General features: G+C 33.3%; 1 protein-coding gene across 1 annotated transcript; it reads left to right on the top strand.

Annotated features, from left to right (window-relative positions):
* The first annotated feature begins 2,483 nt into the window (after positions 1-2,483).
* Positions 2,484-12,703, top strand: LOC100248758 (uncharacterized). Its single transcript, XM_002281553.5, has 16 exons — positions 2,484-2,732; positions 2,844-2,984; positions 3,487-3,578; positions 5,617-5,713; positions 6,687-6,730; positions 7,262-7,350; positions 8,074-8,165; positions 8,254-8,400; positions 8,927-9,074; positions 9,221-9,297; positions 10,261-10,332; positions 11,050-11,097; positions 11,168-11,295; positions 11,397-11,556; positions 11,658-11,868; positions 12,353-12,703. Exons 1-16 carry the CDS (start codon positions 2,622-2,624, stop codon positions 12,403-12,405), a joined length of 1,710 nt encoding a protein of 569 aa, XP_002281589.2. The 5' UTR covers positions 2,484-2,621; the 3' UTR covers positions 12,406-12,703.
* The last annotated feature ends 4,215 nt before the right edge of the window (positions 12,704-16,918 follow it).

Raw genomic sequence — 16,918 nt, 5'->3', positions numbered from 1 at the left:
TAATTTTTATTAACACGATTATTAATTTAGTATATTTATTTGAGTTGGAATTAAAATATTTTATTATTTAAGCAAGATTATTAATTTATCAAATATTTATTTATTAAAGTTTAATTGTATATATATATATATATATAATTTCAAAAATTTCTTTCTTTAACTAACATGAGTGTGTCGCATTTGCCTATATTCAAAGGACCCACAAGGTCAGGAAGTAGGTATCTTTATATTCAAAGGACCCACAATAACATAAAAGCAAGTCGTTATATTTGAAGCACCCACAATTACGTAGAAGTAAATATAAAGTTCTTTGTTGTTGCTTTCAGATTGAGGGGGAATCTTTCTTCATATATTTTGCACGATGATGATGAGTTGAAGAGCTTCCAAGATGCTCTTTTATCCCTTGCTTGTGAAATGTGGAAAGTTAAGAATGATGAAGGAGATGAAATCCATTATAAAAAAAAAAAAAAACTTTGTTTCTGAGTTTTTTCTATAGGTCATTTGATTAAAAGAATAAAATAATTTAATATGAGATTTATAAATGCATCAATCTAAACTCTCTTTGCATCCATCAAACTTTTTAAGATATAAATGTCTCTTGGTAAAATTCCAAAAAGTACTTTTGAACACAAAAAATAAAAAAATAATTAGAACCTATAACGTCTACTTTTAGAAGATTGGAGATAGCTCAGATATCCAACACTTAAGGATTGAACATAGTTATGATATTTGAAATTAAAGGGTTGGATGTCTCATTTATGTCTACCCTTTCAAGACTGGACACCATGTGTTCAATTTTTTTTTTTGTCCTCCATTTATATTACGGTTTTTCATAATTTTTTCATTTTTAAATTGCACTTACATTTTTCCTAATTGTTTTTTAACCATTTTTACAAGAAGTTTCTTTTTGTTTTTTTTATAAAAAAAATTACATATGAATAAGCCCTAAGTGAAAATAGATTTTCATGTTCTATGTTATATGGATTCAAACAAAATACAAAAAAAAAAAAAAAATTAATTATGAACATAGCTACAATAGTCTTCAAATAACTAGGGTTTGTGGTTGAGAAGAAATGTGTTAAGAGGTAAATCCAATGATCCTAACCGTTTGTTGTAGATACTAGTGAGATCAATTGGGTTGTGAGTTCTTTTATCATTATATGTTTTTTCCTGAAATAAGAACCTTTGTAACAATTTTTTCATTTTTTGTTTGTAGAAAATATTAAATATATCTTTCTTATTTGAAAGACAATGGGCCAAGTGAAGGTTTTTTGGCTTAATGAGAGTTGGTTTAAGCCCACGACAATCTGTAATTGACGGGCCCAAGCTCAGGTTGTGATAATGTTGGCAATTAGCTCTATTGCAATCAACATCGGAAAAAAAAAATGTCTTTCTTGAGTTGATCATCAAGCTTTCAGTACAAAAAACTGGGCTCAGGTCTAATCCATTAAATTGACGAGCCTACAAGACAAACCTTAACTAATTCACCAACTTGTTTGTGTTGGACCAAGCCCACCTTAAAGTGGGGTAGGCTAGCCTGTTAACATAAGCCTCATAAGCAACATAATACTTTATGACAACATAACTTCATTCTAACATCACTACTAATGAATAGGGAAAAGTTTTTTTGGATAGGTATGTAGATACCTTCTTGGGACGGGCTATCCAAAAAAAGAGTTCCCTAAATGAATTACATAAAAAAACAGAGTTCTTACTCATAAGCTATATATCTTTCTTTGAGACAGAGAGAGAAAGAGGAGCAAAGTTCGCTTTATGGTGTGGAATCTTTGGATCTACTTAATCAATTGTTACATAGGCCCATTAAAACACAAACAATAGAGATAGCTTGGATTGTTCAATGAAAAAACACAATGTAAGAAAGCTATAGGGTGTGTTTGGTTACGGTTTCATGTGTGATGGATAAGCTTATCAACTCATAAAGACGGAAAAGATGTGAAAAGTGCACCTTTTGGAGGATAAGTTTATTCCCTCAAAGCCAAACAATAGATAGATGAAGAAAAAGATGAGTATAGAGAGAATAATAGGAGGTGTTTTGAGTTTTTAAAAATCGTAAGGTGGATGTATTTAAAAGTTTTTAAGGTTTAAATAGGTCAAAGTTATTTTTTCGATATGCACATTATCTTGTGGGCGTAAATATTTTTTTTAAGAAAAAAAAAGAGAGGTTATTCGATCAAAATGATTATTAAAAACTCAATTTTGAAAATATAACCCGTCATTTTTTTTTGTTTTATTTTAATGAAAATATCATATTCTTTTTGTCGTAAAAATAACCATTTCTTTTAAGATGTATATGTAAATACTTAAAGTAATTAAGAATATTTATTTTAAAAATGAGTGATTCTTCAAATAAAAAGAAATAAGAAGGTAGAGATGTTAAATTTAAAAATATGAGATTATTTCATCTTAAGAAAAGGGGGAATTATTAAGACACAAACAACGGTCACGATTTTTACCCACGTAGCACGTCGAAGAAAACGACGTCGTCTCATAACGAACCGAAGCGTGACCAATCGTCACTGATTGAGGAAAGCACTGAAAACGGTGAAAACACTTCAAATTCATATTCCAAAACAAGAAAAACAATTTGATCTGCTTCCAAAATGGTTGATCGAGACAAAGACTGGGAGTTTCATCTGAGATCCCTCTCTGCCACCGCCAGAGACTCTAATTTCTCCGCCGACCCCGCCTCCGATCCCAATCTTCTCCCATCCGTCTGTTCTCTCTACCACAAATCCTCACACATCTGTATAATTGTGCATATATTTGTATTTTCTTTTTTATTTTGATGGATGAGGTTTTTGTGTGTGTGTTTGTTTGATCAGGTGAGGAAGCTTTATGAATTGTGTAAATCAGAGGAATCTGAGGATTTGGTGGCTAGGGTTTATCCGCAGATCAATAAGATCTTTCAGAGATTGGTAGCTTCCGTTTCGCAGTCTCGAACCTCTAATGGCCTTCTCTTTCTGGTTTGCGCTTTCCTCTAAATTTTTTATGTTTTATTTTTTGCTCTCTAATTTATTTATTTATTTTCTGTATTTGAACTGACAATTTTAGCAAAGATTTGTGGGCTAGTCATGAACATTAATGCGCTATTTGGTTTTTAAGAAATTTAAGTTATATTTTTTTTATTAATGATTGGAAGAAGACAGTTGTGAGTGCTGTTTGATCACTGAGAAACAGCTGGAAACTTCTGGGTTTTAAATTTGAAATGGCATACTGTTGCTTGGAAATACTAACTCCTTCAGCGTACTTTGCTCTCTCTTATGTTTTCACACTATAAAAACCTTAGCCATTAGACAACGCTGTTGCTAAAAGTGCCACAGATTCTCAGTTACCTTTTTCTGGTAATTTAGTTATTTTTAGACTTGATTTCAGCTACTGTGTTGGCCACCTAATAAAGAAATTGACATCTTTTGTGTTACAAAAGTGGCCTTGTCACTCATAATCTTTTTTTGGTTTATCCATCAGGCCATTCTTCAGTTTTTCCTTGATTTTGGTGAGATTGTTCTACATGATGCTGATCCATCTCTAAGGACATTTTTTCGATCATGCTTGAGCCGGTAATGATATATTTAATACTTTCATCGTAATAGTTATTTCTGCATTCTTTGGTTTAAAGATCCCTTCTTAATAGATACCTGTCAGTTATTTCTACTGCTGTTCTTGGGGATAGTAGGCATGATTGTGTGTCTATTGGTCCATTATGGTTTGTTTAGTTGCCTAAAAAAGAGGAGAAGAAAATACAATTGAGGAGAGCATAAAGAAGAAACTAAACATTTTCTCCTGTATTTTCAGTATAGAAACAGGAGAAAAAGTTGGGGATACAATTGTTTTCCTTTTATTTTATTCATTCTTCTGGAACTTGGACCAATCCAAACAGTCGAATGCCCTAGAGCAACTGGAGGAGAAGTTGGTGATACAATCAAATCCTCTTGTTTTATTTATTATTTTGAAACTTGGACTGATCTAAATGGTTGAATCCCTAGAAAGGATGGAGAAGAACTTGGGGTAGAATTTTTTTTTTTTAATCGGAGACAAGATTGTATTAGAATGGACAAAGTGATGAGCAATCCTCCCCAGATTTACAAAAGCTAAACAAAAATGAAAGACCTATTCTTGTATACTAAGAAGACCTATGCATCAATGCAGAAATGAAAGAGAAAATTCAGTACAAAACCTCTCAATCGAATGAGGTTTTAAACATCTTAATAACCATGAGGCATAACAGCATCTCAATCAGATAGAATTAGTACAAATCTCCTCTCTTCATTATTCAAACTCTTATGGCCTACACATTGAATGCCAGTTGAGCTGAATAACATTTGAGAGAGATGCCCTTCAATGCGTTGGTATAGGAGGCCTAAAAAGATGGATAGAAATGAATTAGATCCCAAATTGTCTTTGAAGCCCTCCACTTGTCCTTGAGAATACTAACATTTCTTTCCTTCCACACAAACCGTATGAACGAAAGACAAACGATTTGCCACAAGATTTTGCCTTTGATGGAGCTCTCCAGACCCCAAGCAATTGAGGTAGAATTGTTTCCTCTCATTTCATTCATTGTTTGAAGCTCCAAACAAAATAAGAGGAAACAACTTTATCCCCAACAAAATGAAGGAACCCAGGTCCCTTTGTGTTGTTTGTTCAAATAAATCTTTGGTATTAAATGAACTGGTGTCTGATTCCAAGATCTAGTTTTGTTTAAATAGAACACCTTTAACATTTTTAAGCTCCATTAAAATGGTTGAATGGATCAAAGATCATCAAATTTGGTTGATTGATTAACTCCATTCCTTGGGCTCATTTCATGGTTCTTACAACTTGATTAGTCGCTTGATTAATTTGTATTTCTTGTTCTTCTTTGAAATTTACAGCCTTTTTGGTGAGAGATCATGCCAAATGCTTCTTTTTCTTCTTCACAACCATCTAATCCACATGGAGGTTGGATTTCAATTAATGAAAATTTGCATGCAAACAAGTATTTAGTCACTGGTTCACATTGTGGTGGAGAACAATGGTTACAATTTCACAATACTATCTGATGTTCATCGAACTATGAGCCAAATTCTTCTTCTAGACCATGTAGCTCTTATCATGAGTAGATTGCACTTCTTGATGATTTACATGTAAATGCCAAACCATGTAGCCATTCAGTTGTGCAGAACATCTACAGGGATTTCATAATAGCATCCAAGTTTCAATCCTAGTCATAACACTACAAATTGCTTCGTCAAATGTAATCTTAAGTTTTATACTTGAGATGAGTTTTGATAGGCCCAAAAATATTAGATTAATAGAGAAAGTTTCAGTGAGTTCTAGAAGGTGCTCCAAAATTATGAAATTTCATTAGATGAGATGAAGCAAATAATTGCTTTGTAGATCTTGCTGTTGCTTTTCTCTCCTCAAGTATTAAGTACTACAATTAACAAATCAATTTGGGACATTGTTTTGATTTCCATGTTAGTTTGTATTTTTTTTCCTTCCTTTTTAGGCATGTGTTTATCTTGCATATTCTTATATTTGACATGCCTTTTCTTAACATAGAATTCTTTATAACCACAAATTCAATGGTTGTCACACACCAACTATGTATTGCAGTGAGTTTGCAGACCCTGTTGTTGCAAAAGCAACGCTTGATTTTCTGATTTGGAACAAGAAGAAGATTTTAACTTCTTTCCCGACGTTACTGCCACAGGTATGCTCAGAGATTCAAATATTTCCTGCTGAAATGAAAGAAAATTTGGAACCTGATGGAGAGAAACTTGTTTTGAATTTTGCCACTTATTGTGTAGTTGTTATGATACAACAGTTATAGTTATCTATAATACCTGTATTGTGATAAGATATATTTATGTTACTTAACCATAAAAACACAGCACTGTTGAGCCGTGTCAAGGGAATGCTTAGCCATGGAAACACCTTCATACATATCCACCTAGGGCTTACTGTCTGTTCAGGCTAGTCAGGGTTAAACCCAGCCAAACTCAGCTCTAACAGACTAACTGTAGATACCCAGCATGAGCCTTTCGAAGCTTTACCTTCATTTTATTTCTTCACCTAAACTTACCGATCATATTTTTCAGAGAACAGCCTAGAGAATTAGCCTGAGTTTGAGTGCCCCAACTATGTATAGAAAATTACATTGGGCCAGTCTAGGGCTAACCACAACTTCAGGCTTGATATCTGCCCAAGTACTGCCTTGGTTGACCAGCTTAAATTTCAGGCTGTACAGGCTGATCTTGGCTGATTCCCCTATGCTGACCCTGCAAGATAGTAGTCTTTGGTGGGTTAAATTGGATTTGGTTCTAACCTCCAGAAATTCCCGACATAAGAAAGATAAAGATGGAAAATAAAAATAAAAATCCATGGTCTTAGTTAAGTATTTGTGGCTTGCAACGTCTGAAACAAACAGCTCATATTTTCTTTCTCCACTAAGCCTTTTGTGTAATTATGGATGAAAATTTATCAAAGAAATAGGAAACTTGGAACAGAACATGGGTTTCAATTTTTGGCTTAACAAGATCGAGAGGTTCTATATTTAAGTGAGGACGAAGATATCAAATTTAAAAAGCCCAAGTGAATTAAGCTTAATACTCAATCTTTTTCTAATAAAAAGAATTAAATGTTATGATCACTTTTATCTTCATCTAATCTTAATGTGTTTGCAGTTTTTTCCATTACTGCTGAAGCTGATTGCTTGGAATGGAGAGAAGTAAGCTTCCTATTTTGTCTCTATTTTAATGTCAACTGAAAAAGGTCCTTATTTATTTGTTTTGAAGTTTTGGGTAAGATGTTAATACTAATTGATGGAACTGTGATTTATGTGTGAAGCAGTTCATGATTGCTTCTGTATCCCTAGTTTTATATATTGCTCTTTTGTTATCTTGTCATGGCCAATCAGATTTAATATGGTAGAATTGGAACTACTTTTTGTTGATTTTTTTCATATGCTTTAAATTCTAATATAGGTGTATAAAAAATGTTGGGACTGTGTCTTTCACGCCTCTTTTTCCTCTTAACTGTAGTCAATGCTGCTCCTCTGCTATAACTAATTTGAAGTGTTTTGGGTATGATCCCTGTGGTTGGCAAAATCTTGTTTACCTATCGTGATTATGATTCATTATACATGCAACAGACGGTGACTTGTTTTAGAGAATGCTTCATAGCAGATTTTTTTTAATATCACATCTAACTGGATTGAATTGAGGATAAAAAATGTTTTAATATCTATTTTGTCATGCAGATTAGAGAAATCATTTTTAAAGGTTTTCCCAGGATTAATATCTCCTGGGTCATTTCTTCCACTGTTCCCATCAGTGTTGGACTTGCCAAGTGAGTGTTTTTATTTTTTATTTTGTTTTATTGCTTGCCACTAACTACTTCATTCTGTTTTTATTTCTTTTATATGGTGTTCTTGTGATCTTTTGGGTCATTTTACCTTTAGAAGCTTTATAGATAATCTTGTTGAAGACTGTAGACATGTTTGCTATATTCAATTATCTGTTGGTGTGCACAAGAGCATCACATTTAACATAGCTACAGGACATGCCAAAAGCTTTGAAAATGTCTATACACAGGAAAAACAAAAGTTGAATAATCCTTTTCCAAGTTCGATGTTTGGGTTCTTTAGAATTTATTTTCTTTACGGAACATGAAAGAAAATACATAATGATCAAGATTTGTATTTATTTTGAATTTTTGTTTTGCGTCGTGTGATAGCATTTCTTAAACTAATCTATGAAAAAAGGGGGAAAAAGCCATGTTAACTTGTTCGTGTTTGAAGGGAGCAGCTGTGATGGTCAAAGTGTTTGTAAAGCAACTTTTCTCTCAACATTCTTTTGTTCTTTTCCTAAAAAAGAAACACGTCAGTTGTATTTCCCACAAACTTGTAATATATTTTTTCCTTAGTTAATGATGCATGCAAAGATCTTGCCTGTGATTTTGATAATTGGCCTTGCGATTTGGAATGTTGAACCATGTTCTAGGGCATTATGAATTGATATTTTTTTTTTCAACTTACATGGTTTGACATTTCTTTTTTCTCATTTTTCACAGTATTGGTAGTGGCATTGGAGAAGGTAGAACGTAGCTCCGGACCACTGATTGGTAGTAGCATAGCTTCAATTCAGAAGAGTACGGCTCCTGAGGTTATTTTTAAAACTTACGACATCTTACATAAATGGAAGTTAAATTAAGCTAATAGTTCAATTGAGGATACCAAATGCATGAATGCAGATGCTACTTGCGCTAATGGATGAAGCTTATACTGGTTCAACAATAGGAGATGGAGGAGGAGACTCTGAATCTGAGGATAGCAATGCAATAGATGTAGCTGATCCATTGTTTTTTGACCTTCTTAAAGATGAGAATGATGGCCTTGCTGTATGGTTTTGTCTTTGTCTTACTTTTACATTACATTTTGTGTAGCAAGTGTAGTGTAGGAATACCAAGGAATCTTGATTCTTCCTAAGGTTATTATTCTCTCTCTCTCTCTCTCTATGATAGATGGATAGGAAGTGGGTTGCAACTAAAACAAGGTGCAATGAAAAAAGAACAAAATATGGATATATATGTACATGTACACCCTGAATTAATTTTTCCCATTTAGTATTATTGTTTCTTTGTGTTGGAGCTTATTACAATATGTTGATGCCATGGATATACCTTTTCTCCCCAAGAGTCAGAGTTCAGTAATATTAATACCTGGAGCTTGTCATGGGCCTACCTCTAGCCTTGGACAACTCTATATTTAGTCATGGTTTTTTCTCTACTTGATTTTTTCAAACAGGGACTATTTCCATTTGCAATATATTTATACATGGTATAACTGACTTATTTAGGATTTTCTTTGACAATCAACCTGAGAGTTGAAGAAATAATGGTTATTAACAACCTATGTTGTATTCAGGAACGGCACTGGACTTCTCCTGGAATTGCTGCAGCTCTACAGGCTGCTATTAATACCCCTCAGTCTGATAGGCTTAAACAATCACTCAATATGGCACCTCGGGTTCTTGATATGTATTTTGCTATTGCATTACGTGATGTCAATAATTGTATGTTGTTACCACTTTTATCTTCATATTTGCTTGACATCAAATTTTATTGTATAGGAAGCTTGCATTTGCAGAAGGCATTTATAAGATGTATCATTAGCCTGCTAATGTGGTGGCAATTCTGAATTTCTACATTTCTATTGCAGCTTTAATCTGCGCATTACTTCCCCTAATTATGACAAGGAATGCTACAATATTTCCCGACAAAATTTTCTCTTATGAGGTACTTGAATAGCTTTTCATATAGTTTTAAGGTTCTCTTTCTTTTGAATGGAAGTTCTTGTTTTGGTTTGCTTTTCGAATTTTTATTTGTAAAGGCAATAACATACTGAAAGAAACAAGTACCTTGTCATGCCTGGAAACTGAAGGAGATTCAGGAGATTAGAAAAGACATTTTTTAGAAGGCCACCTTTGGTTGTCTTGGGTCCGTTTGGACATTGAGAAAGAGGGAATTTAAGTTCACCATTGGACATCAAATTATTCAGGATCAGTTTCCACCTTTTTGGCACTTCACGAAAGGGAATTGCTGGCCTACTGCCATAGCTGCCACTATGACCACCATGACAACTGCCTAGACCTCAATGTCTTGCACCCTTCCTATCTCTACACCCACCATTACCAACATACCCCCACAAATTTGTTAGAACTTAATATTCTAATCCAAAAATTTGAATTTCTGGGGATTTGATTTTCTAGGATTCCTCAAAAAGGGAACTATCAATCCAAATGTACTCCCTGATGCAAAGAGTGTTCCTGTTGGCTTATTGTCTTTACTGAAACAACATTTCCAAGATTAAATTTTTTACAGCTGCCTGCTTATGATTTTCCTGCTTTGCATTGATTATACATCTTACTTTATTAATAAAAGTTGCATTATCAAGAAATAAAGAGTGTGATAAGTTACCAATGCATGCACAAATATTAGATATTTTTTATTTTTGTAATGTAGCCTCTTTTGTATCTAATGTTACCTATTCTCTTGGCTTCTTCTGTACATTCTTGTTTTTCTAAATACAATAAAACTGTTGCTGCTTGAACTTGGAAGCTGCATTTGTATTTATGACCTTAAGTTACTGATATGATATGTTTTCCAAATCAAGGATTTTTTGCTGGGAGATTCTTACAATGAATTACAAGTTTATAAAGTTGGTAGAGCTTTGGATTTCTGAATTATATATCTTTGTAGGTTCGAAAGAGGCTCTTAGAATTTATGCTTGCTGCATTCCAGCGATCTCCAGATTTTATTGCACTGCTGAAGGTATTTTCCAATCTTGTTTGTATATTTAATGCTGTAGTGATAGTATTTCAACCACTTGGATGAATGGTCCACCATACCTACTAAAATTTTGAAATAAGTTTAAATGGTAGTAAGATAATTAGAATAATGATAGTCCGAAACTGGAATTGTAGAATTTGATAGATAAGTATATGTGGCACCTAACTAAAACCTTATCCTAACTATTAGAAGAATGAATTAAATAGGTTACACCATAAAAACTAGTACAAACTGGGGAAGATGAGTTGTAGCTTGCTGGATAGACCCCAGCACCCTGATTGTGTCTGTACATCTTCTGAAAGTGTTAAACTGTTGTAATTTTATTGGGTAGAAAACTATTCCTTCCATGCTAATATGAAAATCTTTATTGGCTATTGGAATTTTCTTATATGGACAAGGTGTGATTTTCTTGGACAATATACCATAATATGGAGGGATTTATAGCAGTGAAACTAAATGAGGCCTTTATAATGAGCCTTATTGCTTATTAAAGTGTGGTTTACCCTCTGTTTTATTATATATGTTGGGTATGCTTGTGTAAGTGATAATTGTCAGAAGAGTGTATGCATTTGTTATAGCTACAAACTATGCAATATATCTACGTCTTTTAATGTACTTCTGATGGATCTTTTGTAGAAAACTTGAACCTTTTCTACTCCTATGTATTGCACAGTTGTGATCATCTTAAATCCCTTGCAGAAGCCTATAATGGACAGACTTGCAGAAGCTTATGACAGCACTGCAAAGGTCAGTTGTCTTCCTCCTGCTGCTCTAGGCAATGTGGAACAACTCTTTCTTTATTAGTTTTCTCCCACAGACAGAATTGGCATTGCAATTGTGTTGGGCCATTGGGGAGCATGGAGGAGGTGGTGCATCACATGGAGATGCAGCTCGTGAGCTTTTCGAGAGTTTAGAACTACTTTTGTATGAAAACCTTTCTTCTAGGTAGGTGTTTTAATAGCCCTTCTATTTGTACTTTCTGAGATTTGCATTGTAATGTTGGCTATTTACATGCTGATTTTTATCTCTTCTATTTGTCTGGGAAGTCGCCTGGGCTTAAGGCAGGAGTCAGCTCTTAGCTCCGATGGTGCAACTTTCAGAAAATCATCACAGTCAAGGCTTCTATGTTTTGTTGTGACTGCTATTGCAAAGCTTGCCACATACCACCGTGAATTATTACCAAGGGCACGTGTATCTCTAGCCAAGGTCTGTTTATCAGGTTTTAACTGTAATATTTTGTTTATCAGGTTTTGCCAAGGTCTGTACATTGGTTTGTGCTAAAGCAAGTTATATTGAATGCATTTTAGGTAGCTCGATCTCGAATGTCTGATGCGAGGGTTTGGAGACGTGCACATGATTATTTGGGCTTAATGAATGAACCAGCAATATGTTTGTCTGTTTTGGGGCCTTCACGACCTTCTCATGGACATATGCAGAATCCAGGCACTGTCAACTGGAGTGAAGGCAGCAAAAAGATGATTGCTCATATTCCATTTTACATTTTAGGCGAACAAGAAGGTATGAGATTTCTTTTCGGTATGATGGTATTTTTACAAGAGTTAAAAATTCTGAAATATGGATACAAATGTTGAGGGTCGGATCATTCAGCTCAAAAACCCTTCTCCTATTTAGAGCTCCAAAGGGGATTAAGATCATTTTTTAGGTCAATCTCACATTGTTCATACCCACATATACTCGTGAAAAATAAACGCAATTTGTTCATTCATGATACATTTATAGTTTCCAGGATTAGTTCAGAACACATTATAGTGCAGTCTCTCACCCAAAAGAGTATGTGAAGCACCTCAAAGATTAAAAGATGAATAAATAAACCCCTGTAATAACTCCACATGTGAATTGAACATTATTCAAAAAGTTGATGCTAATCTCACCTTTATATAGACGGGCGTAATCAATATTTATCCATTCCGGGAGAGATTAGATCTGGGTATATTTGTTTTGTGAGTCATGGATTTATTTCTACATCCTCTCTTTGTTGCAGGCCTACCCTTCCACGATTTTTCATTCTCAGACATCCTCCCGAGAAGAAGATGAAAGCAGCTTATATATTTGCTACCCTGCTTGGACATATTCAGAGATGGCAGAATTAGAGACTCGAAGCTACTGTAAAAGGAAAACATCAACGAAGATATGTTTTTCTTCTCACCCCATAAATTTTACTTTTTGTTTTTGGTCAACATAACCCTAATTTTGGGGCTATTCATCTGGCATATCCATATTAATAACTAGGAAACATTCGTGACCTGTTGTAATATTCAACCAACACAGCATTGTTTAAACAAAAAAGAAAAGATTTAATGAAAGAGTGAGGTAAATCAACCCTCTTGAACTTGAGGCTTCTATCAATCTCATAGATTATGATTCCAAGCACCCTTTATAATCAAGATATTTTAAGATAAAGTCTTCAAACTTTTTCCTTTGGATTATGGTTCCAAAGTACCTTCATAAAATATGAAAATAAATAAAGGATTTAAAGTTTATAATATTCACTCAAATGGATAGGATTAAAAGTTAGATTGAGTTGCGCTAAATGGATATACAAATATTTAAGGTAATATGTATTCAAAACATTCTTTTAATGATTAAATAATATTCATGAAACATTTGAAACTTTGTATTTTACAATACAAAGTCTAAACTAGCTATTAAACATGATTTAGAGTTGACTGGTTGAATAGGCTACTGACCATCGGGCATTACGTAATTGTTAGGCCACCTAGAGTTCGATTGATTGAAGCAGTCTTCTGACCTTTGAGGGATATGATTATTTGAGCCAGCCAACTCGGTTGATTCCCTCCAAACCTCGATCGATTGAACTAAAAATGCAAGTTTTGAAACCAAGTCAAGGGTAATAAACTATGGCCAAACTTAGGGCTGACAATTTCATGGGCTATTGGGTCACCTGGCCCATCCCAACCCTATTGGGGCGAGTATGAAAAAATCACATTCGAGATGGGATGTGTTAGGGGAGATTCTTAAAAACCCGAATCGGGTTCAGGCAGGTATGAGTTTTGTACTAACCCAACCCATCCCAACCCGAATGTAAAAATAGCAAAAAAGAATAAAAAATTCCTTTAGATATTTCCTTTACTAAATACTAGTCCTAAACCATATTTGAACAAGCAATTGAAACCCATTTCTCATATTCAAATGCAAAGGGCAAACAACTCTTCTCTCCCACTTTCTGCCCTATTTCTTCTTCCTTGCATCAACTGTGACCCTTTTTTTTTTTGTTTTTGTTTCAATCACAATCACTAACCCCTTGAATATCACCCCACTTCATCAATTTCCTCTTCCTTCCATTCATAAACTGAAACCCCATCATTCTTGTTTCAATCTCAACCATCGATACCCCTTCACAACTGCTGTGATTCTTCATCGAAATTTAAACTCTGCAAAATTGTAGAAGAAATAGATTTTCTCAATTTGGAAAGAATATGAAAGCCTTGAAAGTGAAGAAGATGGAGCGAGGATTTGACAAGGTCTTGTTGTAGGGATTTGTCCTAGGAGGGGCCAAATCCATGATAAATCTAGAATTTGGATTTACATTAACAAGGTTTGGGATTTGCATTAACGGGCAGGGATGAGATTACAAGTCTTCTGTTAAATGCATGGAGGAAAATATCGGGATATATCAGCGATATATCGTGTATCGGGAGGGGTCGACACGATATTTCATAGAGAAAAATCGGAGAGGAGATATTTCCGTAAATATCGCCAATATATCGGAGATATATCGTTGATTTTTTGGTGATATTTCCCCTCCTTCATGCAACGTGATCTGACGGCCCAGATCATGCCCGTGTTGATCCGACGGCCTAGATGTGATTCCAATGGTAATATGGCGATCCAACGGCCCGATTGCTCCTAGTTTTTTTATCCAACGACTAAAATTGATTTTCAACAGTAAATTAATATTCCAACGGCTATTTTGACCCAAATTTCTTCTATAAATAACCCAAATTTCATCTATTTCATCCATTTTTGCTTTCATTCTTCATTTGCTCTCCCATTACTCTAATTTTTATTAAAGTTGCTCAATTATTTAATTATTTTAAGGTATATTTGTTTTAAATTATAATTAATTTTGTTTGCAATTGTAATTAATTCATGTATTTTCAATTAATTAGTATGTTTGCAATATGGATGATTTAATACTATTTTTACATTCAATTGTAATTAATTTTTATATTTTTATTGAATTAACTTAGGTTAATTTGATTATTTAATTATAAATTGATATGTTTATTTTAGATGATTATTTGTGATTTATTTTCACATTTAGAATTAAATTAAACTAGTTAACTTAGCTAAATTATTTAATTAATTTAATTAACATGCTAAATTATTTAATTAATTTAATTAACATGAAAAAGTATATTTTGAATATGAAATATGTTTATTTAATGAATTTAATGTGTGCAAATTATTGATATTTAATGAAATGAAATATTTTATGTGACTTTATAATGAGAACAATTACAAAATTAACATTTCTTATAGATCGACATGATGTAATTACATCTAATATCGCAAATTATATCATATATATATATCAAAATTTTCAATCAAACAACTTTAAAATGTCAATTATACTTCTAATTATATTATTATGAGGTTTTTCTTGCATTTTCATGAGTTTTTAACAATTTTAAGTCTACCGATATTTTTTTCCAGAATATCCGCCGATATATCTCTGATATATCCGTAAAATCGAAGTACCGATATATCCGTGATTACCGATATTTTCTTCCATGGTTAAATGGAGATAAGAATGTATCAATCCGTCCATGTCAGGTTTGGGATAGAGATGAGAAAATATTATTTGATTGGAACATGAATGGGATAGGGTGCCTTGTCCCAAACCTGTCCCGTTGCCAAACTTCTTTACTTTTAAATAACTTTTTAAGATTATTTTAATAAAATATAAACTTAAGTTTTTCCTCAAACATGAGTTCATCCAATTTGTAAAGATAAAATCAATTTAGAATAATTAGATGAAATAAGGTGCTTTTAAAAGACTAATGCAAATGCAATAAACCTAGTGTAAATGGTTTTGATTGATCTTCTCTTTAAGATATTTTTCTTCTTCTTGATTACCCTTTACTTGATTAAATTGTTAGTTCAAAAATATTGTTTTATTATTATTAAAATTAAGATTAACCAAACTTTCATTTCATAAAATTTATTAATTTTACATATTTAAAAATTATACAAAGTCAAAAATATTTTTTAATTATAAATATCATATAAATTAAAATTTTTGAATCACTAATTAAAGTAAAATTTTATATATTTCATTATAAAAATTGAAAACATTTTACAAGTATTAAATAAAATTATAACAAAGTATAGAATTAAAATTAAAATTTACTTTCTATCTTATAAATACAATTATAATTAAAAAATAAATAATAAAACTAATTAAGAATTAAAAAAGTTAAACTTAAAATCTAAAAACCACTAAAACTATTTTTAAAATTATATTTAAAAAAAATTTAAAATCCTTTATTTTCAAAACAATATAATTAAAAATATCCATTTCATAAAAAAAAAAAATTATGATTAAATTATTTTTAAAAATAATTTTCGAATTTTATACTTACCAATAGCAAAAGACATAGATCATGATTTCTTGCAATAATTTCACAATTATGCTCATCCAAGCAGCATGAAATTGATTATGAATTAAGCATGGTCAGGGAAGGTCTACTGAACCACTCATGAGAAGGACAAAGCTTAAATACCAAGGGCTGCATCAGGGCACTTACAAATACAAGGAACGAATCCCAAAACAAAGTTTGCCATGTCCCATTAGCCGAAAGCCCCAGGGGCATTGTGTACCTTCCAAAGGCGACATGCCCACCTAAAGTCATTTACCCAATAAAAAATCCAAGGAAGGTCATCTAACTTCCAAGGTGAAATGCCCACTCAAAGCCCTAATCTAACTTCCAAGGTGAAATGCCCACTCAAAGCCCTAGTGCTCGCTCAAAGGCCACAATGCCTACTTAAGGCCTACTGCCCACTTAAAGCCATAGTGCCAGCTTCAAGGCCATAGAGCCCGTTCAAGGCCAGAGAGAGGATGAACACAATCAAGGGGCAACTTAAAGATGAAAGGTACGGGGGAATCAATGACTTTTCCCTACACTAAAATGTGATTTACACGATGATCTTTAATATATCCTCTATCATCACAATCTTGAGGGGTAGCTCAGTTGATCCGGCCTTTGGCTTACTTTCTAATGGTCGTCAGTTCGAGTCTCCTCCAAACTAGTCCAGACATTCACGATAATAAATTGTGTTCCCTTATATTAACTAAAATATTCCATTACAAGATAAGAAATGAAAGAGGTCATGCAATATTTTCTTGATGCACAATAAAACCACACAAAATATGGGCATTGTTAGGGACCAATTGTAACCCATGGTCTGTGCATCAGCAATAAAGCAGGCCCCCAATCCAGCATTTGGGCCAAGCCCACTTCATCCTACAGGCTCACACTATGCTAAGTAAAGTGCCCATAGACTGGGGAGCATTCTGGCTATA

Source organism: Vitis vinifera, chromosome 19 (assembly GCF_030704535.1).
Source record: "Vitis vinifera cultivar Pinot Noir 40024 chromosome 19, ASM3070453v1".
Classification (NCBI taxonomy): domain Eukaryota; kingdom Viridiplantae; phylum Streptophyta; class Magnoliopsida; order Vitales; family Vitaceae; genus Vitis; species Vitis vinifera.
Note: the sequence above shows the minus strand (reverse complement) of the source record. Positions and strands in the feature narration are given on the sequence as shown.

What these genes read in the sequence shown, in the direction of transcription:
- LOC100248758 (XM_002281553.5), top strand. Translation starts at nt 2,622, where the DNA reads ATGGTTGATCGAGACAAAGACTGGGAGTTTCATCTGAGATCCCTCTCT. An exon ending in AGAAGAGTACGGCTCCTGAG is followed by an intron (nt 8,166 to 8,253) that starts GTTATTTTTAAA and finishes GCATGAATGCAG; the next exon opens with ATGCTACTTGCGCTAATGGA. An exon ending in CATTTTAGGCGAACAAGAAG is followed by an intron (nt 11,869 to 12,352) that starts GTATGAGATTTC and finishes TCTTTGTTGCAG; the next exon opens with GCCTACCCTTCCACGATTTT.